General features: G+C 42.3%; 1 protein-coding gene across 7 annotated transcripts in view; it reads left to right on the plus strand.

Moving 5' to 3' along the window:
• Positions 1–24478, plus strand: part of ADCK1 (aarF domain containing kinase 1) — a 72269-nt gene that overhangs the window by 40694 nt on the left and 7097 nt on the right. For 6 of the 7 annotated variants that reach the window (XM_056493629.1, XM_056493628.1, XM_056493632.1 and 3 more), the window contains 3 exons: positions 8132–8290; positions 12003–12161; positions 15326–15442. In XM_056493629.1, coding sequence (XP_056349604.1) covers positions 8132–8290; positions 12003–12161; positions 15326–15442 — 435 coding nt within the window. The remainder of the gene's footprint in view (positions 1–8131; positions 8291–12002; positions 12162–15325; positions 15443–24478) is intronic. The other variant, XM_056493634.1, reaches the window with a different exon arrangement.

Raw genomic sequence — 24478 nt, forward strand, 5'->3', positions numbered from 1 at the left:
TCTTCCAAAGATCCCCTCATCACACTCTGTATAGTCACATAAGACTGCCCATACACATTCCCCCCCAACCCTCCTGTCTTGTCTTATATACTTCTACCAGAGCTGTTCTATGATTTGATGATTATTTACAAATATTCTGCCTTTGCACCAGGCTGCTGGCATCTGTAGGGGTGATACGTCTTTTGGGAATATGCCTTCAGGAATTCAATCAAGGAGGTCTGTGTGTTGGGGACCTCCACATATCTTACTACATGTGTGGCTCAAGAGAAGGGGGAACTTTGAGGGGATGGGGGACAATTGGCTTGTTTTCACCTGTCATTTGTGAGCATTAGTACTTGATGTCTAGTACTAGATTCAGACCTTGAAATGAGATCAATGTTGATGACAAGGTCAAGGCTGCAGGCATGCTTGATAGAAAGTTGGTGATGTTCTCTGTTGTGATGAGAAAGGAGATAGAAAGGATTTTGGTTTGACTGAGAAGATTGGGAACTGTGCTTTAGCTTTGTTGAATGTGAACAGAGATATGACTGTCTGAAAGAAGATGACTGAAAACAGGCTGAAATTGTAGTTTGGCTAGAAGCAGTCTGATGTAGAGTACAGAGCCAGAACTACAAGTCAGCAGAAAGGAAGTGGGAATTTTATGTGAGCTATTATCCAGATGCAGTGGTGGGGGTAGAGGTTGTGAGCAGAGCTTTGTGTAACATCTCCAGAAAGCTGGGAAAGGGATAAGCCAGCTGCTCAGATATACTAAGAGAGCCATTAAAAGAGCAGAAGGCTGAGGAGACTCTTCCCTTTCTTAGGAGCTAGTGGGATGTTCTTGCTATGTTAGCACTTTCAGCTCTATTGCTAAGGAGCTGAAGAGCTGCAAAGAACACAGAAAACCTTGAAGATCTTAATAGAAAGGGGCTACTACTGCTCTATCTCAGCCATGGAATAAGAATCCCTTTGGGCAGATGGGATGCAGCAGAGTTGTCTTCTGCTGTGCTTCCACTGTGCACTGCTGTAACAAATGAGACCCTCCTTTGTTAGCAGGGGGAAAGAAAGAGAAAGAGCACTTTCAATTAAAATACAAAAGGTGGCTGGGAGTAGAGTAGTTGTGCTCTTGAAGGACTGTGATTCCAGTCTTTCTGAACAACTGACAAGCATGGCTCCATTCCCATAGACAGGAGAGATGCAGAGGAAGTAGTATTTCCCCCAAAAAGTCAGAGAGAAAAGAGTGGATTTAATGAAGATTGCTCAACTGGGAGAAAGAAAAAAGAGCAAATTAAACGGAGCATTTGTATGTGCAAGGGAAGAGCAGGGAAGCATCTGCACCGTAGCCTGCACTGTTGGAGTGAATTTTCTTTTTCAGAGTGATGGAATAGAAAGCAAATGGGATTATATATATATATATATATATATATATATATATATATATATACACATCTTGACTTTGCTTTGGCCTGTTCATTTTGCATAGGCTGTAAGATAATTACATTAAGCAAAATAGAGTGCACAGTGACACTGTTTACTGTGTACATAGAGAGACTGTATTTTAGATCTTCCCTTTCCATACAAGCATAGTTGTTGGTGGACTTTTGCTTGACCATTAGGATAAGGAAGTCACAGACAGGCTGGGGTGCAAAAATGGTTTAGGGTATCAGGAAGATGACTAGCCACACAAAATGTTATATTCTGAGATGGAAAGAAGTGAGATGCTGAACAGGTCACAGGTCATTGTGCTAATTAACTGCATCTGGAGGCAGAAAATAATCATTTTCTCAGTGTCCACATCAGTGTTAAAGGTAGGATTAATCCCTTTGTTATCACTTGAGGATTCTGAGGAAAAGTTGATTCAGTCTTGCAAGGTTCTTCCACCTTCCCTCTTCTCTGCAGGGAAGTGAACTGTACTTGGAGCTCAAAATTACTATGTAGCTTCTAAGAGCAAAACCTTTCCCTTGGTAATGGACATTTTTGAGAAATAGAATTTCTTGGAATGTAATTCTGCATATGAGATAATAGACATGGGGGAAAGCTACCTGTATGGAGTACTTTGACCAGGAATAATGTTCACACACATGTGGATGTATTAGAAACTTGTTTGGAGACATCCCAGGTTTGCTGTTTCCTTTCTCTGGTTTCATCGATATGCGTGTGCTACCAAAGATGTTGTGCTTGCCCTGCAGATGATGTCTGGACTCTAATTTCTTACAATTTAGTTTGATATCTGCCTTGCATCAGAAGTCTATTGTGCAGTTTCTCTGCTTCTGCTTTGTGAAACCAGCACCTGGACAAAGAACAGCTGAATGAAACTAAACATGGAAGAGGCTGTGGTAAAATGCTATTGGAAAACCTGTAGAACTCCCAGCTCTTGAAAGCATCTCTGGGTGCTGAGCTGGTCTGTTAATCTTAGCATCCTGTGTCTCTGGAAGGTAGTAGGACATCTGGTAGCTTAATTGGTGCAAAACATTTATCTCCTTGTGCCAGTCAGGAGGATGTTCCTGAGCCACTTATGTTCCAGTCTGGCCATGACAATTCTTGCTTTTGTTAGGCTGAATGTTGTTTGTTCGTGGGAGCCATGGATAAGTGGCTCACCTTTTAGAGAGATGGGAGATGAGGTCCACTTCATGCACAGGGTCTCAGGAGACATACAGCTCTGTCTGTTGGCTTTTTCCCTGCTTGTCTAGCCCAAAGAGTCTACAGAAAAAGGATCCTAGGTGAGCAGAACAGGAAGTTATCAGGATCCTAGGTATCAGGCAATGAATGACTGAGCAAATGTTGGTGTCAGGCTGAGGGAGATCAAAGACTCTTCATTTAGCAGTTCATTTTCTGTAACACTAATGGCTTTGTAACTGAGCAGTGCTGTTGGTAGGATCCCAGAGAAGATTCTCTGGGTTTTGGCAGGTAGTGGGCTGCAGAGTTCCAAAGTGGTATGAGGTAGAAATAACAGGAAAAAGTGAACTTCATACCCCACCTGAGTCACAGTCCTTTTTCTAAAATAAATGCTGATGGTTGATGGACCATTTTGTACAATTGTTGTGAAATGTTAGCAGTGATTAACAAAGTTAGGGGTGATTGGCATGCCAGGAGCAAATGTTTACCATTGGCATGTGAGGCGGCATGTTTGTGGCTGTGTGTAATGACTGTTGTATGTGTATTATACAGACAGGTTTCTAAAAGCAAAGCTAAAAATTTGGTCCATATAAATTCAACAAGGGCAGATTTCTAGCTGTGTTGACTGCCCTAATTCTGCTCACTGAAGTGTGAACACTGTGACATGGTGTGGCCCAGCATCACATGGGATATCAAGGAGAAATAATGTTAGACCTCAGTTCTTCCAAATTCTAGGCAGGCATCTTATTGCATATCTCCCCCTGAAAAGAGCCACCTTACTTTTCCATCCTATGCACCAAAAGATGCAGGGATTTTCTGTAATAAGCCATAGGTAATTGTTTCAGTGTATGAGAATACACACATACCTTTACCTTCATTCATTTGGATGCAGCATATACCCCTCTATATATGTGCATGAATGTGTAAATGTAATATGAACACCAGCAAATCCATTGAAAACAAAACCCCTTCTGTATACATCTACAATATTATTAAAAATACTGTATTAATAAATACATGTTCTTGACAGATGAATTTGGGAACCATCAATTAAGCTTGGCATTCATTAGGTAGGGAGAAGTCCAATCAGATTTCACTGACTCAACAAAGCTGCCTATAAATTGTGGGCTTTTTGTTCTGATGTTTGATGAATTATTCTTCATAATCCACTGTCTACTGCGATAAATCTAATCTTTCAGTTTTTGCTGTCTTAATAATTCTCAGAGCAGCACTCTGACATTTTGTTTTTGTAGAGGGGATAGAAAGGCTGGGACAATGGGAAAAAACCCCCACTTGCTGTCTGAGAAGTATATTGCTCTACACCAAGGTAACATTTTTCTCACATCTAGAACTCTGGTTTTGCAGACTGGGAGGGATCTGTGAGTCCTTGGCAACATGAGCCATTATGTGTATCTTACTGAAAAGATGACCAGCCTAAACTGAGGTTCACATTCCTTAAACCAGGAAGGGCATTCAGATTTCTGAGAGCAGTAGCCTGCTAGTGTTGATAAAGTGAATTCCAAAAGTCCTGATGCCGTCTGTTGTTTGTGATCCTGCATCTCAGTGCTCCCTAAATTTGTCTTGAGCAAACTGCTGACACATGGCCAATATTCATCACAGTGGCTGGGCAGAGCAGATCCACCACGTCTCATGTAGAACAATGTTGCATAGTGTTGGGCTGGGGAAGGACTCCATGACTTAGGCTCCTGCTCCAGAGTACTATGCTAGCAGCCATTCTGGAGAGGGAGGAGAACATACTTCTCTGTGAAGTGGGTAAGTTGAAACCAGGTAGTAATACTCCATCATTTGCTGCAGTAAATGAATATCAAAAGGTTGAGATTAAGAGGCAATATATTTCAAAAGAAATTAGCTAGCAAGACATGCACATTTAATTTTTATGGTTTAGAGATTAAGATATCAGGCTGGAACTTGGGATATCTGGGTCAAATCCCAGCTCTGTCAAAGACTTCCCAGAACATGCTGGGCAGGTCGTGTAAAGTAATACTTTCAGAAAGGACTCAGGATTTGGGAGCTTAAATCCGATTGATTTCCAGTATCTTCCTAAGTGTTTAAAGACAAGATTCACAAAAAATACTGAGGCATCCTGATGCCCAACATTGTGGCATCAGATGGTATGTGCTGCAGACCTTGGGAAGAGCAGCTGTGCTTTGGGAAAGCACTGCAGCATGTGAAGAAGCCTGTAGCTGACATCTGGGAACTCCTGGAAAGCATGAGTTTGTGCATGGTGGCTGCGCATCTCATACCATTGCACTCTGGACTTAACGTGGTCTCTAGGTGCAACCTCAGTACGAATACATACTAGTAAGTGTCTAAGTAAATAGATCCTGTTAGAGCTTTTATATCAGTTCCTTGAGGGATGAATACTAATGCCAACAATCATGCATATTTTGCATATTTAAAATTAAATGAGCTTTATTCTTTAGAATTAAACAGGGCTGTGTTTTCAGCAAGTGAAGTACAGAGCACAGTCATTTGCTGGTGGAGCATGTGCCCGATGGGGACCTGGCTATGCAGAAGGAGGAAGGAGAACCACTGTGTGCAGGGACACTGCTCACCTGTACAGCTGTAAACCTGCAGCTGGCTGTCCTATTCCTTTGAAAGAGCAGCCCTAAAGTTCCTTTTACACCTTTATTAAACCCGTCGGGAAATTATGCTTGTTTCATCTCCTGCCAGGATTACAGGTGGTAACAGCGAGTTTGATGAGGCCATTTGAAACCACCTGTAGCCTGGAGAAAACTTGAGAGTTCCTTAAGTCAGGTGGGCTCCAAGACCTTTGCTTGCTAATTATCCACCCTGGAAATGACAGTTTTTGTTAAGGGTGCTTGTGAGCAATAAGAGCCTGCAGCCTGTTCCAAGAACTCCCTGATTGCATGAAAGGTACACAGCCACCTTCCCTTGGGAAGACCCCACTCCCAGGCAGGCAGTGTGGGAACCAGGCTCACCTCTTCTCTGCTTCCATGTCATTCTTCCTCTTGCTCACTTTTGCCTGTCTGGGACACACAGCCTGCAGCAGAGGCATTAGATAATGAACGAGGGTCATTTGCTAAGTGGGGGGTCCTGGAGCCCAGCCATAATTGTCCTTCTCCTTTATCTCAGCCTCACACCTGCTCATGTAATGGCTCGGCTGTGATCTGCTCCCTCCGCCTTTGCATGCTCTGCTCTTCTCCTCATGGGGTATCCATCAGTTCTTTGGCCCTGTTGCAGTCCCTTGCCTTGCTGTCCTTGTCTGCAGCCTGTGAACGTGCACAGATTTGCCCTGGAATTGTGGAAGGGCCACTGGGCCGGCTCTAACCTGACTTCCATGTCCTAAGTAGCAAGTTTTTAAATTAAACTCTTCTATCCAAAATAACTCCTAGATGCAGCTCTCTTCAATGATGTTTTTCCGAAAACTTAGTCACACGATAATGAGGTATATATTATTCCTGCCAGAGGGAACATGTGCAGCTTTTTTTTCCCCTCCTGCATGCATTCAGTACTGGTGAAAATGGCTGGATTGACAGTGTAAGGCAATTAAGAGGTTTTGAAATCCAGAGCAGATGGAATTTTATCCAATTTATATATGATCTAACTATAAATGTACCTTAGTGGATTCAAGACAGTGAACTCACAATTCCGTGTTTTAACTTTTGGGTGATATTATCCAGTCTTATGACACTCTAACTACTAACCACTTTGTAAAGAGTACATCCCTCTGATACAAGGATGTTGAGAGAGTTGAAGAAAGTCCCAGCTCAACCTCATGTGTCAAGTTCTTTTTGCATTTTTTTCTTCCTTGCAGGATCTTACAGCCCTGCAGGTTCTTGGCCACCTTAAATCTTTACCCCTAACACATCCTGTCTTCAGGCAATATATAAACCTCATATAAAGGTAGAAGTCCCTGTGTCTTGAACACATTTTCTCTTGAGACACAAATGTCAATAGGTTTGAATTATGGACCTGCTGTAATTAAAAACCACATAACTAGTTGTTTTTAAATGCAGTTGTTTTACTTAATTGATTTTGCCGCCAGGACCAAAGAGAATTAATTAAATAAATAAAATGCACCTTCCTAGTGAATTACTGGAGGCAGCTGAGTCTGTGTTGGTATCTAATTACTGCAAATGCTCCAGTTTGTTGCTAGCAATAGTTTTCTGTGGAAGGGGCTGGGGGGAAGGGGTAGGGTGGTGTAGGAGGGGGCTCATGCCTTGGCAGCTGCAGGAGGGAACAAGCTGCTCCTTGTAGTATTTTTCTTCCTTTTCAGCAAAAAGAGTATTCGTTTAAGGCTTTGCATGAAGACTTTGCTTAGAAGGTCTTTATTCATGTTTAATTGCTAGGTTGCTGCAGCTCCCATCTTTAATTACCTTTTAAAAAGCAGGTTATAAAACTGCACTGACATTCTTTCTTTTTTGTTACTGCATAAATTACAGGCTTCTCAACTGCTCACTTGAAATCAGTTGAGCCCACGAGAAGAGTAGGACAGGTTCCCTTTGCTGACTTCTCAGAGCTTATGTTCACCTTGCCCTACAGAGCAGGACAGAAATCCTCAACTAGCATTACATGCACTATGCCTGAAGTCACATATCTGTGTTGGCCCTTCCTGTGAGCTGTGTGGCAGGGCCTGGCTCATCAGCTAGGTCAAAATCACACTACCATGGTCATAATGTTTGCAGAGCCTGTGCTGCCTGGTGCTGCCCAGAGGGACTCTAGCAGGGTGCTATGTTATGCAGGGCAGATGGGCCTTTGCCCTCTCCCAGTGCCTCACCCATGCTACCTTGGATTTTGCTTCCTGGACCTGCTCCTTGTAATCTGTTTCGTCTGCAACTCTACTTGTAGTCTAGTTCTGAGTTTCTCAGCCGGAACTTCTAATAATTTCCTTTCTTGCTTGCCAAGTGCTTTAGTGTCCCTGATTGGTGCTTTTTCTGAGTTGAGAGCTCTGGTTACTTTTATAGAAGGTGTGACAAAGTCCATCACACTAAACATGTTTTCAGGCCAAATTGTCCAGGTTGAAACAGCAATTTTTGTCCCCCTGCCCTGAATGAAGCCCTTAACCACTGCTCCCAGTTGTGTGCTGGCTTTCACCAAGTAAGCTAGCTGCCGTTGCTGTAATGCACAGGAATACACACTGTCAGGTTTCAGGGGTGATGGGTGGTATTAAATATCTGCAAAAGAGATACATGCAAAGGAACAGCTGTTGGCTTCTGCACCCAGGATGCTGACCATAATCACTCCAAACCATTTTCAGGACAGCCTGAAGAAGTCTCTCACATACTGCCTGGTCACACTACAAGTCCAAGATGAAATGTGCTGCTGGGAGTCTGTCACAGGTTTCCATAAGCACAGTATCTCGAGGGTATTTATGAATTTGGGTGGCTTCACTCAGAGGCCAAACAATGACCAGGCTAAGAGAGGGGACAGAAGAAGGATGAAAGGGCTGAGTCTGCCTCGCTTTGGCACCTGAACTCTCTGGCCTGTGGGCAGGGCTTTCCTGAGAATAGCCTCTGTTATCCCAAGCTGATGCCTCTTTCTCTTCTCTCAACAGATAAAAGAGCTCTTTGTGAGTTTTGATGACACTCCCTTGGGAGCAGCATCACTAGCCCAGGTACACAAAGCAGTGCTGCAGGATGGGAGAACGGTGGCAGTGAAAATCCAGCACCCCAAGGTCCAAGCTCAGAGCTCCAAGGATATTTTGCTCATGGAGGTAAAACTACCTGTTGACTTCAATTACAGAACAATTGCCATTGAAACGTGTAGGGACCACATTCACCCATGGTGTAAGCAGGTATAACAACACCAACCTCTGGCTTTGAAACCTCCATAGAGATCAATGCTGTCTTGCAGGATTAATACAGAAAATGGGTGAGGATTGCAGTGCTGGTGATTGTGTGGACGGAGAGACTGAACAACAGGGTAAGAGGGAAGGAGGGCAGAAGGAGAAGACAGGTAAAGATGAATGACATCGTAGTAAATCCATATGAGATTTAAGAAATAGAGAGTCCTGAAGTCTCGTTTCAGCCTGTGTGCCCATTACCTGGTCTCAGTTCTCTTGTAGTCAGGACTGTATGGCCAAGGAAAGTCATTGTCCATGATTAGCATGTTTTTTTCAATTAAATTCTAGTGTGGATTCAACAGTGGACAAGGTTACTATGATTCAATTTTGTTTCTTGATCAGCTCCTATATGCTGAACTGATCATGATAGAAATAAAAACACTGAAATACAGTTGTCTAACAGGGGCAAATACACAAATGAGGGATTCAGCTAGGAAAAAAGTGTCAATGCTTAGCTCCTGCTCCTCTCCTGAATGGTGGGTACTCTTATTTCCCAGTGCAGTGCTGTAGCTTTTCCCAAACTTCTAAGTCTAGTCATGGAAAGGAGGAAATGGAGGAAAAACTACTGTACTGCATTGCAACAGACAAAGATGCCAGCCATATGGTATAAAACATGAAATGGACACAGGGCTGAGGTAGAAGAAGGGAAGGATTAGGCCTTTAAGTGGTAACACTAAAGCTTTTTACTCTCCTGGTAAAGCATATGTGTGTGTATATATGTATCTATGTCTGTATATACAGTGAGTGCACATTAATTGGCAGACAGGTAGGTCCATGGTACTACAGAGGGGAAGCTTAAGCTGAGGAGTTCTGATGAGTGTTTGGAGGGTATTGCTGATACAGTAATACAGTTCTTCATAACAGAAGATCAGAAATGAAAGATTCTGCCAGCAGCCTCTCAGAGTACCATGTAACTAAAGCTTCTCTAGGCAGTTAAAATACACTGCTTTGAGCAATCCTGGCTAGTCTGCATAGAAGCACAGCTGGTTCCAGCTAGGGCACATTAGTTTGCAGCTGGGTATTAATTTGAACTTATAGTGAAAGAAAGTTTTTGGTTCCAAAGAGATGTCCCAGTAAGATGGAATCTGTCTGTTTCAGTGCTGGGTTGAGAACACACAACTGTTTGAACTGGCTTTGGGTCCAGCTGTAGATTTGAAATTGATTCAGATCTCCTCCATGACTCACTGCAGTGATCTGCCTAATGAATTTGTTCCTGTGCACAGCACATCATGTGCACAGCACTTCTTGGGGGGTGTATGACATCCTTTACTGCCTCCCAAAACAAGGTGGCAGACAAAGAGCAGTAATGAAAGAGTATGGGATCAGGGCAATAAGAGGATTCTCTGTGAACGACCCAAAACCTGTATTTATCTTGGGACATTTGCCCTTCTAGTAGTGGATATCACAGAAACATACCTTCTCACACCATGTTGCTGTGATTGCTGATTATACTGGTAAGAGACATTTAAACAAATTATTTTAGAATGATTCCTGTCTTTTCTGGCTTTAAACTATTCCTTCTGGGAAACTTGAAACTAAACCAGTGTATTTTCTTTTAGTAGTTTAGTACTGTCTTGTACAGCACTGTCTTGTACAGACAGTCTAGTTTACCATCCACAGGTTGTGTATATATATATACACACACAGGTATGGGAAGATAGCTCAGACCGTGACACAAGCAGTTTGTTTTTAAAAAGTCTCTCTTGTAGAGTCTTGGCTTACATGCATCATTGTATCCTTGTATGGAGCTGTTTTTGTGTAGACTGCATAGAAAGCCAGATGCACTAATGTTCTTTAAGAATCAGACAGACATTGCAGCTAGGTAAAGAGGCTAATTTACATATTGATGGAGATGGTCTTATTTAGATGGGAAGGAATCTGAACAAGAAAAGGTAGCTGGAATATTCCTAAATTCACTTGAGGTTTCATAGCATCAATGCTGACTCTTTAAAAGTCAGTACAGCATTTGATAAACCCAGAGAGAGATACCTCGCTACTCTCTATATAATCAATAATTATTTCAAGACAATACGTTAGACAGATGTCAGAAAAGGGGTAGGCAAAATACTTGTTAGGATATCCCTGCTGATGGTCAAGTTGGCAAATTGATTGAAAAGAGCATTTGAAGAAACTGAAAAAAATGCATGAATTTTCTCACATCAGGTACCAATGAAATAATCTTGGAGACCCTATGAAGTTTATGTTCATGTTCATGAAGATCACTGGTTACATTTCATTTGGGTGACATAAATTTGAAAGGATTTATGCCTCTAGATATAACAGTAAGAAATACAATTCAATAGTGTCTGGAACCTGGTGATTACATTTTTAAAGGAACATTGAGTTTGCAACTGACATTTAGATAAGAGAAGTTGAGACGGGGTGGAGAACAAATGTTGTCACACAACTGAACAGGAGCAGTGATGGTTCATAAATTTATTTTTGTCATGCATTTCAATGATAGCAGCTTCCTGTGTGTACTTTAAATGTTCCTTCTGCAGTGCAAGAGTTCCCACCTCAGTGGTGGAGATCAAGAAAGGGAAACTGTGCAGTAACACACACTTAAAAGCCTGCAAGATAAATGTGCAGAGCAGGTGAAATAAGACAGCAAAGTGCATTCTATCTTTATGGTTTTTTAACTAATTTTATGACTAAGTTAGTTAAAAATAGCCAAATAAATTATTTTCCTTATGGTGTGGTCCAAATTGTCAGCTGGTGTAAATTTGTGGCTGTGGTGGAAAAGCTGTCACTTTGTTTGAACAGAAAGCATTTTTGGCTGCTGTGCAGATTTGATTATGCCATCCAATTGTGTAATGTTGATTCACTCACCCCTTAAAGGTTGCTTCAATCAAATGTTTCAAGAACTTTTTGCCTGGGATTTTCAAGGTGCTATGTTGCTGAATATCTAATCCCTTTAAGAAGAAGAGCATTCCATGTGGTGGATATATGATACTTGGGAAATACTTTCTCAGTCTTGTAAGGATGGCTTTGCCTGATGTGGAAGAGCAACTTGCCCTCTGATCCCCACCAGAAGTGTTATTTAAAGATCTGTAGCCTACTAACTGTATCCAAACTTCACTGTCTTCTTTGAACTGTCCAGAGGATTTTCTGTGCTTTGCAGTGGAAGCAGTAACATAGAGGTGACAAGTCTTACTTTAGATCTTCCTCGTCTACATTATCTGAGAGCTGTTCAAATGAAGCCAAAGAATGACTTTTAGAATTACAGGACTAAGAAGATAATTGGTCCAGGGCAACATCCTTGGTGAGATCTAGCCATGTGGTCTCTTCTCCAGAACTTTGTTCTCTTACTTCTAGGCAGCAGCCAACTGGCCTCTCTTTGATGTGTGTGCTATCATTTAACTCCTAGATGTGCCTTCTTCTGTGGAAGCGTAGGTCAGAATTTGTCTTATATGACCAAGGCATGACACTGTGTTGGGTTGTGATACTGCAGGAGCCCTAAAAGCACTTTTTTTTTTTTTTAAATCTATAAGTTATATGGAATGATCCTATCAAAACAGCACTATGTGTAGCTGTGTGTCTTTGGAGCCAGGATGCAACTGATTGTCTTTTTTCTTGTTCTCAGGTTCTCCTCTTGGTTGTGAAGCAGATTTTTCCAGATTTTGAGTTCATGTGGCTGGTGGAAGAAGCTAAAAAGAATCTGCCCTTGGAGCTGGATTTCCTCAATGAAGGCAGAAATGCTGAGAAGGTTGCTCATATGCTCAAAAACTTTGACTTCCTGAAGGTAAGAAAACACATATTTCTCTATATATATGTGCATTAATATTCTCCCTTACTGTGTCTTATGCCCCTCATTCACCAAGTGGAGACACCATATGGAGGAAAAATGGAGTTCAGCCCCTCTTGTGTTGTTCATCCTAGACTGCTCTTCTAATACAGACCAGATAATGCTCTGGGACATGCTTTCTCCTTGTTTGTTTCCTACTATATGCCCTCTATTGGGTCAGGAGTGGTGGCTTGGGACCAGCAGTCTCTGGAGCCTGCTACTCATTTTCCCAAGTTTTCTTTCTGAATTTCATTTTGTTTTTGAACTTCAGAGACTGTGAATTTGCCATTCTTTGCTGAGCTATCTGGTACCTTTCCTTGGGCTTTATCTCAGTTGAAGGCAAGAAATGGACTTAGAACAGAAAAACTAGACTGAGACTGATGATGTCAAGTAGTATTGAGGACACCTCATATCTCAGGAAGAAGCATATTCACATAAGTCCTTCCTACTGCAAAAAAGCACATTCTCACTCTGGAATTGGACATTTATCCTTCATACTCATCTGTGGCCAATGTGTTCATGTTACCTTCGTACAGAAACTGAATTGCACCCATGTGTGGTCTTCTGATACTTTTACCCCCCCTCCCCTGCCATGCACTTAGGCCACTGATAAATGTCTCAAGTACAACCAGACATGTACACATGTCATTCTTGGTAAGACATAAGGTCACATGTTCAAAGTCACACATTCAGAAATCTTTTGCTGACATACAAGAGACACAAGCCTCCAGTGTGTGTGCTTTCTGGAAAGACACATAGTGCCGTTGTTGCAGACACTGATGTGACTGTGCCCATGGCACATACAAAAAGGCAGCAAAAGATGCAGCCTGCTGTGGACCTTCCTACATACACACTTCTAAATTGTTGTTTATGCAGAAGTCCCAAGAGAGAATTGACAGAGGTCTGAAATAAGGTGAGTTTTTGTTAGGCTTTACAGGCTGATATATCCATTTTTCCTTGCTTCTTCCGTGTAAGGGCTGCAATTCCATGTTACCTAATGCCAGCTTTGGGGCTCCTTTTGGTGCCCAGTGGCAGCAGTGGCCTTCTGATAGACACAGATAGCTAAAAGCCACCACATGGAGGGCCGAGGCCAATGGTTTTGCTGAGTGGGTGCTTCTCAAAAGTGATGCACCTTAGAGAGTGTTTCCCTTGCAGCTCTAAGTAACATACTGTGAAGGAAATCCCCATGGAGACAGCCAATCACCTCCTTGCTGAGGTAAGGAGCTACCATTATATCAATATGTGTAACAATAACAAGTGACTAGAGTTGGCTGAATAATGGATCCTCCCGTCTGACCTGCCAATTCAGAGATGTGTTCATCACCTAAACGCAGCAGAAAAATTGGGCTCCTATATAATAAATTTTCCTAAACACGAAAGGAAGCTGAGAAGTAGATTTTGTGCTGTGAACCTGTTTGAGCTTTTAAAGCCAGAGATAAATTATTTCCACATAAAAGCATTAGAGCCAAACATCTGTGAGTAATTAAAAAAAATCACTGAAGAATTTGGCTGTGATGAGAGAGGCATCTCTGACAGCATGAATAACGCTTTGCAAGCCCGCTGACTTGCCCATGTAAATCCTGAGACAAGAATGAGTGTCATCAGAAGGGATCTAAGGGATCAGTGAGCTAGATGGGATGGGGAACTGTTAGTTTTGGAGTTAGTAGGCTTTCTCACCGATCTAACTGCAAAGAATGGATATCCAGATAAGCTAGGAAGGCTGTGAGTGTCTGAATCCCTCTTGCTCATAGTGGATCTATGGCATCAAAGTCTAAGCAAGGTTCACATGCAAAGTATACCAGGAGTGTTTAATGGTGGGACTGAGGGACATTGAAATTGCTCAGCAAAGGAGCCTTTCATCTAAAGTGGCACACACGTGGTAAAGAAGAAGTGGTCTCTCTAGGACAGGAACAGGAGGGAAACAGACAGTTTGTAAGGAGCTGGGATATTGTCAGTAGTTAAAAGCAACAAATTCTGCTTGTTCAGGAGCTATGATGAGCTTCAGTGGCCTGGCTGGTCATCCCCTAGTTTTGGTCAATTGATGGACAACACTCTTCTTCCTGTCCTGTCCCAAGGTGCTGGTCCTGAGTCCATGGTTGAGTTGGAAGGGTGAGGATAGGAGGCTGCACAGCTGCCTTACAATTTTCATAGTAAACAGTACTCAAAACAGTAATGGGAGTGGGCAGAACTCCCTTATGTCTTTGCTAAAATGTGCATGTGGGGTTTCACCCATGTGCAAAAGCAGATTTTGGCAGATTGAAGGTTTGGTCAGCACAGTAACATGAGGAATTTTGAAAGGGAATTCAGCAAGATGGCTCTTGACAATAGGGACTTCAGCATGGGAGTAATTTGTGTGTAGAGAGAGGCTGGAAAATGGGGAGCCAGCTTGAGTGACACTTTTGTTACCAGCTCCCTGGATGACACCAGACCTCTTCTCTGGTACCTTGCTCAGCTTGATCTACCACAGCTTGAATGAAAAGTGCTCTGACATTTTACACCCTTTACTGTGTTGTTGGCAATAAGATAGTTAAGGGTCTCCCAGGGTTTCTGTGACAAGTCCCTTATTTGTGACACTCGATTTTTCTCCCAGTTCAATTGCAGATGGCCTAAGTATGCAGGGTTTGTCAGCTCAAAGGCGTTCGTGTTCCAAGGGGCACTGCGGAGATACAATTTATGACGATGGCTTATAATTTTTAAAGCTGCCTAAGTGGACCCTGTGCATAGCAAACAAGATGCAGTTCCTGTCTAAAGGAGCTGAGTGGATGATTCAGAAACTTGCGATAGGTACTAGTTAAACAGCCCAGCTAGAGGAGCTGCAGAGCAGGTAAGAAAGGTATCTCAGACATCACTGGGATTGGGAGGTGGTCAGAATCCTGTAGGGCGTGGTCAGAGCTGTTACATGAGATCAGATCCTACTGTAGTTGAATTGGTGTATTATCCTTGTACACATTACTTCTGTCCTGCAGAAGAGGCTGATAGATTTACCTCCCTTGAGCTCTTCAAAATAGCCAAGTCCTTGTTTCAGCTGCTTCCATTTTTACTCCTTTTCTGGGATTTGTGTGATATAGTCTCCTTCCTTTCCCAAGCTGTTGCCAGACCTAACCCATCTCTTTCTGTTTCAGGTCCCCAGAATCTACTGGGAGCTCTCAACAAGCCGCGTCCTTCTCATGGAGTTTATGGAAGGGGGACAAGTGAATGACAGGGCCTATATGGAGAGGAATGGCATCAATGTCAATGAGGTAGTTTCTCAGCCATCTTTGGATTGGGCATGCTGAGCAATGCAAAACAGATTTTGACCTTGATGCAAAATGGAGGCTGACAGGACAGGATGGGACAGGGCAGAAGAATAAGCACATGCAGATGTGAACAGAGCAATCAATCTGAGAGATCTCTGTTTTTGTGTTCTTCAGAAAAGTACATAATCCCTTTTGAGGAACACTGTCCTAAAGGCTGCAGAGCTAGGGAGATCTTCAAAGAGACACAGTGAAAGATGACTATGTTCTTACATTAAAGACATCCATTATATGTTCCAAGATAGACATTCCTGTTACCCTAAAGGAACAACTTCAGTTTCTGATTTTTTTATCTCATGGACTTTGCTATTAAGAGAGAGATTTGAAAAGTTATGTCTGTGGCAAAACATGGTCAGCTCCATTCATCTGGACAAGTCAACTGGTCCAAAGTGAGAGTTGTTTCTTTGAGTTTATCCTATACTTCTGCTATAGGCAGAGGTGAAATCTAGCCCACACACAGCTAGAAGAGTGAATATTCCTTAAGTCTTGAGATAGTCAGAAGAGCTTGTTTTGATGCATTAACAGAAGGGCTCTTGAGCAATATGTACATTTAGGTTTTGAGGTGGGCTTCCTCACAGATCTCAGACAGCAGATCCCTTTAGAGATTGATGTAGTTAGCATAGTGTAGCTCCCTGGGATTTTCTTTGAATTTTCTCAGACTGCTGGAGATAGCAAAGTTGTAGAGAAACAGCTAATTTCAATTTTTCTAACTTACAGAGGCTTTTGCTTATGATAGGAGCAATATAGGGTGAAATTTTCTACTAATTTTTTTGTTTATCCATGCCTTTGGGAAGGTTGTTTTGTGATGACTTGGCACAATACGTTCTATGCAGCATTGAAATCACTTTCCAGAGTATAAGCTGGTCTCTAAATAATAGCAAAGAAGTAATTCTTAAAAAGTTGTCAACAGACTTCTACTACTGCAGAGTATAAGCCTTAGAGAGTTCCAGCCATCTGTCAGATAGAGGATGTTACTCAGCTCAGTGGTAGAACTGAATTTTCTTTCTTCCTTTCTCTCCCCATCAGCTGAAATTAATGATTAATTTTTACTGTTTGCCAACAAAGCAGAATAGAAAGAAGGGAATACTGAGCCTATCAGAATCATGTGATAGAAAAGAGGTCTGTTATTATGGCCATAGTAAGGTGAGGTAGGGGCAGTGCCCCCCAGACTTCTCCTGCGGCAAGTTGCAGCAGATGGGGATGAATATTGCCTAGGTTAATTATTGGCTGTTACTGTTGTTGCCCTGGGTAAAGGACTGCATGGCATGGTGGGGAGATGAGCAAAAGGCAGCAGACACTGAAAGGAGCATGAGGAGGGGGTGGCAACCCAGGTTTCAAAACTGTGACCTGGCTTATAATATGACAGCAGTCTTGGCTTTCAAGAGATGCATTAGCTCCCTATAAATCACCCGAATATATTTATTTTATCAATCCCTCTACCATTTTACTCCATTTTGTTTTATGGTGTGGAGGAAGAGTAGTCTTCACTAAGCAGGATTTCTCTTTTGTGACAATGCAGCCTTGAAAAGCAAGCTGAGCCTCTCTGCTCTAAATGGAAAGGATCCCTGAGGTGAAAGCTCCCTTCAAACCAGGTTACTGACATTTACTTAATACCGTCTGTAGCAGGATTATCATTAAAGCTGCCCAAAAGCACATTAATCTCTCTGGATCCGTCCAAGTGCTGGATTGTAATGGCATTTAATCAGAGAAGGCTTTGATTTCTAAAGACAAGTGCAAACATTGAAATATCTGCCTGTGGAACAGTTACTTATTCATGTTCAAGTGCACTTGTACACTGTAGTGTAGCTGAGGAGGAACCTGCAACTAGGATATTGACAGTGAAAGGGAAATTTGGAGAGGGGAGTTATCAAGAATGAGCTGGCAGGAATTTTAAGGGAAGACTAGAACATAGCAGGGCTAAGTAGGGGGCATCTGGAAATTGGGCTCTTCCTATTTTAAAACACAGTAACATTTGCAGTCATGGTTGGGAAGGTATATTTGGAAGAAGTGGATAGAGCAGGGAAGAGAGAAAATTAGACTGAGGGGCTCTCACGGGGCTTGTAGCATGCTGTATACAGGAGAAAAGGATGGGCAGCGAGGCTACATAGAGCATGGATTTTTAAATAAGATCCCAAATGGCACAAATGTTCTTTTGCATCCATGCTGATTATACCTGATTCATTTAGAGAGATCTTATTTGTATACAAATCTTAACATTATCTTTGGTCTGCCACATGGGTTCTCCATGTCCTTCCCTGTGAATTCTCTGCCTGTTCTGCAGAGGCTGCTGTATCAGCAGGCTTTAGGACCTGTGAAGTTTCCAGATGTGCTCGTGGCATGTGCTGTATTGCCTCAAACTAGCCAGTCTGCTCAGGTAGCCAAGTGAAAAGTCCCTGTGATCAGCCTGATTTGGATTTGAGTCAAGGAGAAGAAATAATGCCATGTACTTCAGCTCGCTAAGAGCCTGGTCACGAGCCATGGTTGATTCAGAAGTCAGAAAAGTGTTTCGTCAAGCTGAGAATTGAAAGCAAACAGCTAAGGTACTTAAGATGAGCTACTGTGCACAATTATTGCCATCTATTACTCTATCCTACTGTGGCTTTTTGCTTCATTCTGTTACTAAATGGGTTCTGCACTGAAACGGTATCTCTTAGCTCGATAAAGAGCCCAGTACCTTCCTGTAGCTGCCAGCTTTGCAACTTGAAATGTGCTTTCAGTGTGGGATTTACCCTTTTGCCAAGAGTCAGGAGCCGTAGCTGTGTAGCTGCTAAAATTTAAGTGGGATTTCCCAGGGTGGGATCCTTTTGTCATCAGTGGAAACCTCTCATGTCTCAAGTATTTGTGCTTATAACACTCAAGTGTTAGATGAAGCAGAGCATGAAGAACACTGTTTCTGGGGAAAATGGCTATTCTTGCTCTTTGCACTTATTGAGTTAGTCTAAGGAGAGGTTTCTTTACAGATTCTCCTACATTTCATCTTGTCTGAAGCTTAGTGAAATTCACAAGGCAATGATAAGCAGGAATAGTGACCTCCAGTATTTTCAGCTTTTGAACTGTACGCAGACACCAGGTAAAAGAGCTAAATTACACACAGACCTGTTTCTTACTGAAAGTTGATATTGAGTCTCAACAGATGCTTTACATTAAATCCAAGGAAATACAATTTCATTTAAAACCAAGGGAAATGGTCCCCGTGGTCATTTTTGGTCTGACAGATATGCAGGAAACAGTAAAAAAAACAAGGACTAGTCTTTTCTAGCTGTGTCCTTTTGAGAATCTGTGCAAATTTGATGAGTTAGTCCCTCAGTTCCCTGGGTGGATGAGTCAGAGTATTTCTCCCCACTTAGATGCCATGGAAGATGGAGCATTGAGCATGAAAATAATTTCCTGAGTCCCCAACAGAGAGTACAGGGCATGCTAGGACTTCACTCCAGGAGTCCTAAAAACTGTTCCTCTATCTTAATGACATCAAGTGTGTGCAGACATCAGCTTGCTGTGATGCTAGATTACTGCATAGTAATAGTACCGCCTAAGAGAGCACTTTTGATCCTCACAACTGGATCACAGAGGACAGAGTGTGAAATTAGATCTCTTGTATGACCACCCTAATCTACTATGGATAAGAGCCATTTCAAAACAGAGGCAGAGAAGGCTTCAAATTGTGGCTATTCTCCCTCCACACCCTTTGCTAATTTGACACCACTTTAATTGGGCAGAATTGCCCTAGCAGGATTAAGCAAAACCTTAAGACAATGGCTGTAATAACAACAATGAAAGCAAGCAAAAACCCAATACAGTCTTCAATCCAATTAACCTTCGATTAAGGTTCCAAAATCAATGTTATTATTTTGGCCGGAGGAGGTAATATTGAGCCCTGAGAAATGAGCTGCACAACGACCTTTACTTTTAATGAGATCAATAAAAGTTAGTGTCGCCATCTCTTAAAATAATTGGCAAATATTACAGCCAAATTAAGGCCAGAGACTAGTATCTTTTCCAGATCTAAAGAGACAGTCACAGATGGAGGTGGGATGGGAAGGGATGATGCCCTATCAGGCAGTTTCATCTAGGACTTATCAGGGGCAGGCAGTGAGATCATCTCTACAGGACCATGACACAGTATTTTTCTCTTTGCTTTTCTTCTTCACAACAGTTAGAGGCGTAGAGTGAGAACCATTCCAGATTGCTTACAAGTCCAGGAAATCAGTGACTTTCCCCAGATAACCCAGGCTAGTTCGTTACATTGCATTATGTCATGCTACCCATGAGGATGATATATGTGCTTTTTACTGTAGGAATACTCATAAGCTCAAATTTGTATGCATTCTTTCTTTTTTGAGAGGTTTCTTGCTAACTCTTGTGTATTAGTGTTTTTAAAGATATTTGTGATGAACTTTCTAGAATTTTGTTATGTTCATGTTGCTCTGTCAGTGGGTGTGCTGATTTGTTGAGGGGAGAGTAGCCTACAGAGGCAAGGGTGACAGGTTGTCTAGGCTTTCAAAACTGATGGCAGCAACATATTGTGGCTGTGTACTTATACAAGAAGAAATATATTGCTGCTGGTACCTGCACTACAGCTTGAGATCCTCTGAGTTAGGTGACAGAAATGCAGTAGGTGTACTTGTTAAAATATTTGGTACACTGGATATGACTCAGTTAACTAGAAGATGTGGGGATTAGTAGGGAAATTGCAAAGTAGGTAAGAAACTCATAGAGGCAGCGGTGGAGAGAAGTTACTGTAGTGGAGTTTTGTGAGATTTGCTCTTCAAACAGATCTCATTTAACAAATTGGTGACGATCCCAACACAAACAGAACTGTATCAAGGAGATTGTTGATGGCACCAAGCTGGAAGGTATGTCATTGTAGAGGAAGACCAGAGTAGCAATAACACTTGTTGGCTTTGAGGACTGAAGTGGTTGGAAGGGATAAAAAGGAGCAATGTCAAGTGAAAAGTCATGTGCTTGAAAACTAATAAGAAGAGTTTCTTAAATATACTGGGAGTTTGTTGGAGGGAAGTGCCATATTAGAATTAACTTCTGGATATTAGTTGCAGGATGTGTGTCTTTCCTTTGCAGTGCAGCTGCAAAAGCCAAGTGGGCTCCTAGGCCACATCAGGTAAAGGAGCATCTGTAGAAAATGGGGCATATTTTTGCTGTGTTTTATGCTGATTTGTGTCTGACTGGTGGACACATTGGGGTAGTAAATACTGGGGAGGAACAGAACTAGTTAAACTCTAGGATTATGGTAGCTAAGGAAATTATTTAAACTGAATGTAATTTAAGTTAGGCTGGAATTTAGGGGAAACGTTCTGACCATCTAAAGGGTAAATTTTTGGAACAGCTGCCAAAGTCATACTTTCTGTCTTACATATTTCCGGTGAGCTTGATCAGTTTATAGGACTATGTGATGCTGTACAATAACAACCCTCAATGTCTGCAATGCATTCTTATTTTCCTCTGTATTTGTTTGTAACTCACGTAGGATAGTTTGTGACGTGTAACATCCTTGCCAGATAGTGTAAGTACAAAGCACTTCATGCGCTTAGGTTGGTGAAGAGTTATTCCCAAGTCCGGTTGTTATACATGTATCTGTCACTCCATTGTTTGATTGTTGTCAGCAATCTGTTTATTCCTCAGATCTGAGTTTTTTTCAAAATTAAAACGTTGGGCTGAAAATGTGTGGTTTGCCTGACACAGCGTCATAGTCATGTCACCTAATTTGGCAGTGGCAGGTTGGTATTTGCATTGACTGGTAAGGCCACAGGCTCACTTGGTGACTGTAGTCGTCATGTTCTGCTGCAGCACAGACAGGCAAATTTAGCTTCTTTTAAGCAATAACACACCTTCTGACAATAGGCAGGAACATGCCAGACCCAGAGCCTCATGTCATCCTGATGTATCAAGCTAAGCTCTGCTTGCTGATCAGCATAGTTTTTGTTCTTATGTGTTACGCCTAAATTATGCCATTCATGATTACACTCACTTTTGCCTGGTTGTATTTCTTGTAGCACATACAGAACTCCAGGTGCTTCTGCTTCCTTGTTATTCAAACCTCTTAAGTGGTAGACTGTTCCTCCTCTGCCGTTCCTTAGCCAACTTTGGAATCATCAGCTCTTTTAATCTTTTTCCCAAGTAAATGCCTCCTACATCCTGCTCATTTATTTGCTTTCTCTGAACTCCATTGGTGTAGTCTGCATCTCTTGAGTTAATGAGGTGTCTGGAATTGAATGCAGAATTCCAAGACTGATTATTATTTTTTTACAGTGTGCAGCAGAACAATGTTGAGGGACACTGATAATGATAAAGACCTTGTTTTGCTGGATGATAAACAGGGAAAGAACTGATGACCTCTCTGTGTCATAACAAAAAGCCTATGTGTTAACTGTGGTCTTTGCTTCTGTAAATGATTGCAACCTTTTTTCAAATTTGTGATGCACCTTCACCCTTAGGTCTTACATAGCCTAAATGCGTGCTGAATTCCTCCCTTCTCCTGAGCAGAGGTTTTCATAAGTCTGTTTCCTCATTTCACCTGACTGTGTTCTTCCAAAGTGAATTCTGTAGATATTATTATTTCCAGTGGCCTTCTCGATAAGGGTGGAATAAGGGCCCAAAGTGACAAGGCGCAATACTAAAGAATTTATGTATATAAAGGTTTCAGGTTTTTTTCCCCGAACTTTTTCTCAAGAAATGTGAGCTCCCTTTCTCTGAATTATAATGATAGGTTGATATTCACATACTACACTTTAAGACCTAGAGTATAAAGAGTTCCTATATTGTTTAGAATTTGACAGTATTGTTGATTTCTACCTTAATTTATTTTGTATCCTATTTTAGAAGTACGTGAAAATACTTTAGTGTGCACCACAGCACCATGGTAAATTTTTTTCCAAAAGGGAAGACTGTTTATATGCTTGCATCAAAAGTCCCTGTAACATATCTTCTGTATGCTAATGAAATAGTACATAATTACATAATAATAGTAAATAATACATTTATTTGTCTTAGAGAAGTCATAAAGTTTAGTTGAAGATACTGGAGATACTCAAGGTTGCATCTTGGGGAATAGGTAAATATAAGTACAGCAGGGAAGAGAGAGGATGGGGATCTTGCAGTGAACATTGTCTTGTACCCATGACCCAGCCTGTAAGTCTGAGCAGGGCTATGACCCCTCTGTTTTCATGGGAGGATGGGAAGGTGGATCTCAAGCAGCTTTTGTGTTGCATTACGGACTGAAGGAGGCTATGACCATAGATTTATTTAGTCACCTTTCTGCTGATGGGGACTCAGCAGGGAGGACATTCTCTGCATCTGCAGCTTGCAGCCAAATCATAAGATGCTGTTAATGAGGGTGGCACGGATAACCTGGTGAGAGGTGTTTTGGTAGGATATTCAGGTTTGGAAGGGAACCTCAGGAAGGCTTCTATCAAATCTCCTTCTAAGGCAGGGTCAGTTATGAGGTCAGACCAGCTTTCTCAGGGTGTTAGACAGTCTCGTCTGTAAAACCTCTAAGGATGGAGATTGCACAACCACTTCAGCCATGACCAATCAATAGGTTTGCAGAACTGCCAGCCCTTGTCTAGACTTGTGCTCAATAAGTATGAAGCATCATGTTGGGCCCCAGATCGTCCCCAAGTCCTCATTTTCAATAATTCTGTGCTTCTCCATGCCCTTGGAGGACAAGCAGCTGAGACAGCAAGGGCCAAGTGTGGTTAGCCTGGTGTGTGCACCAGTGTCAGTGTTGGTGCTGTGATCAGTCATAATGTCTGAGTCCATTCCTTCTGGTGTATGGGTCCCTGGGAGGCTTTGTGAATGAATGATGTGATGGGCTTAAAACAGACTATTTGGCATGTCCTTGGACTGTCAGCAAGAGCTACTCAGCTCTTATATGAGATCACAGCACCTGGGACTTTGGTCCCATCTAATTTTAGAGCTTGCCAATCAAGGAGACTTGTAAGGGTCACTTCCATGGCTCTGATGATCTTTGCTGATTCAGAAGGGAAACATCACTCCCCTCAGTCAGTACTTAAAATAACACCTGTGTGGTGTTAGGGAAGCTGCACTACAGAAGATCACAGGGCTGTGCTGTTCTGTCTGTATGGGTGATTCATCATGGGACGGGCTAGCATTCACGTGATTCAGAAGTAGTTCCAGGTCCTACTTGAGGGGCAGAGGATTGTTTCACCTGATCCTACCACTGTCCCTGTTAGTGTACTGCTGGAAGGGTTCTTGTTCTTTCTCCTCATTTGTAGTTACTTGGCCACTATTCATAGTGAATGCTCTTCTCAGAGGTGGCCACATTTCAGAGGTGCATAAAGCAAACCCTTTCTTGTCTTTCTGCAGGATGAGCTGTCATTACTATCCATGTTACCTTTTCTACCACCTCTGCTTATGGGGACAGCTGCCAGTTTGCTGCTTACAGAGTGTGTCTGGAGATACGCTTGGAATAATTTATAATGACTGTCCTTTAATTGCTTGTTCAGCATTCTGCTGTGGAGCACTGTGCCTCTCTGGGATGGCAGGGAGGGCTGATGGTGGGATGGCAGGACAAGGCTGCTGTGTTAGTGCATGGCAAGGGATTGATCCCATGCGCTGGGGATGTTTGCTTTCTCCTAGGAGGTTTTTAACTTTAATAACATCTCTTGGTGATAAGGAGCAGTAGTATGGAGGGACACAGCAGTGACAGGATGTTTTTAACAGCTTTTCTGTGCTTCTTTGTCTTCACAGACATTGCAAATCAGATTAGCATGGGTATGAGGAAAGGAAGAGGGAAAGTGGGGGACAGTGTGATGGAGGGAGGGGAGAGGGAACCATGTTCATTCTTGTGGGCAAACTGACCAGCTGAGTCTCTCCCCACCCCTTCTCCACCGTGTCCTGTTGCCATCCATGGATGGAAACACCTGAATCTTCCTCCAAGCAGTCTCACCCACCCCAGCAGCAATTTCCATGGCTTCCCTGTGAATACATGTCTACCACTACCGGCTG

Source organism: Oenanthe melanoleuca, chromosome 5, assembly GCF_029582105.1.
Source record: "Oenanthe melanoleuca isolate GR-GAL-2019-014 chromosome 5, OMel1.0, whole genome shotgun sequence".
Taxonomy (NCBI): Eukaryota; Metazoa; Chordata; class Aves; order Passeriformes; family Muscicapidae; genus Oenanthe; species Oenanthe melanoleuca.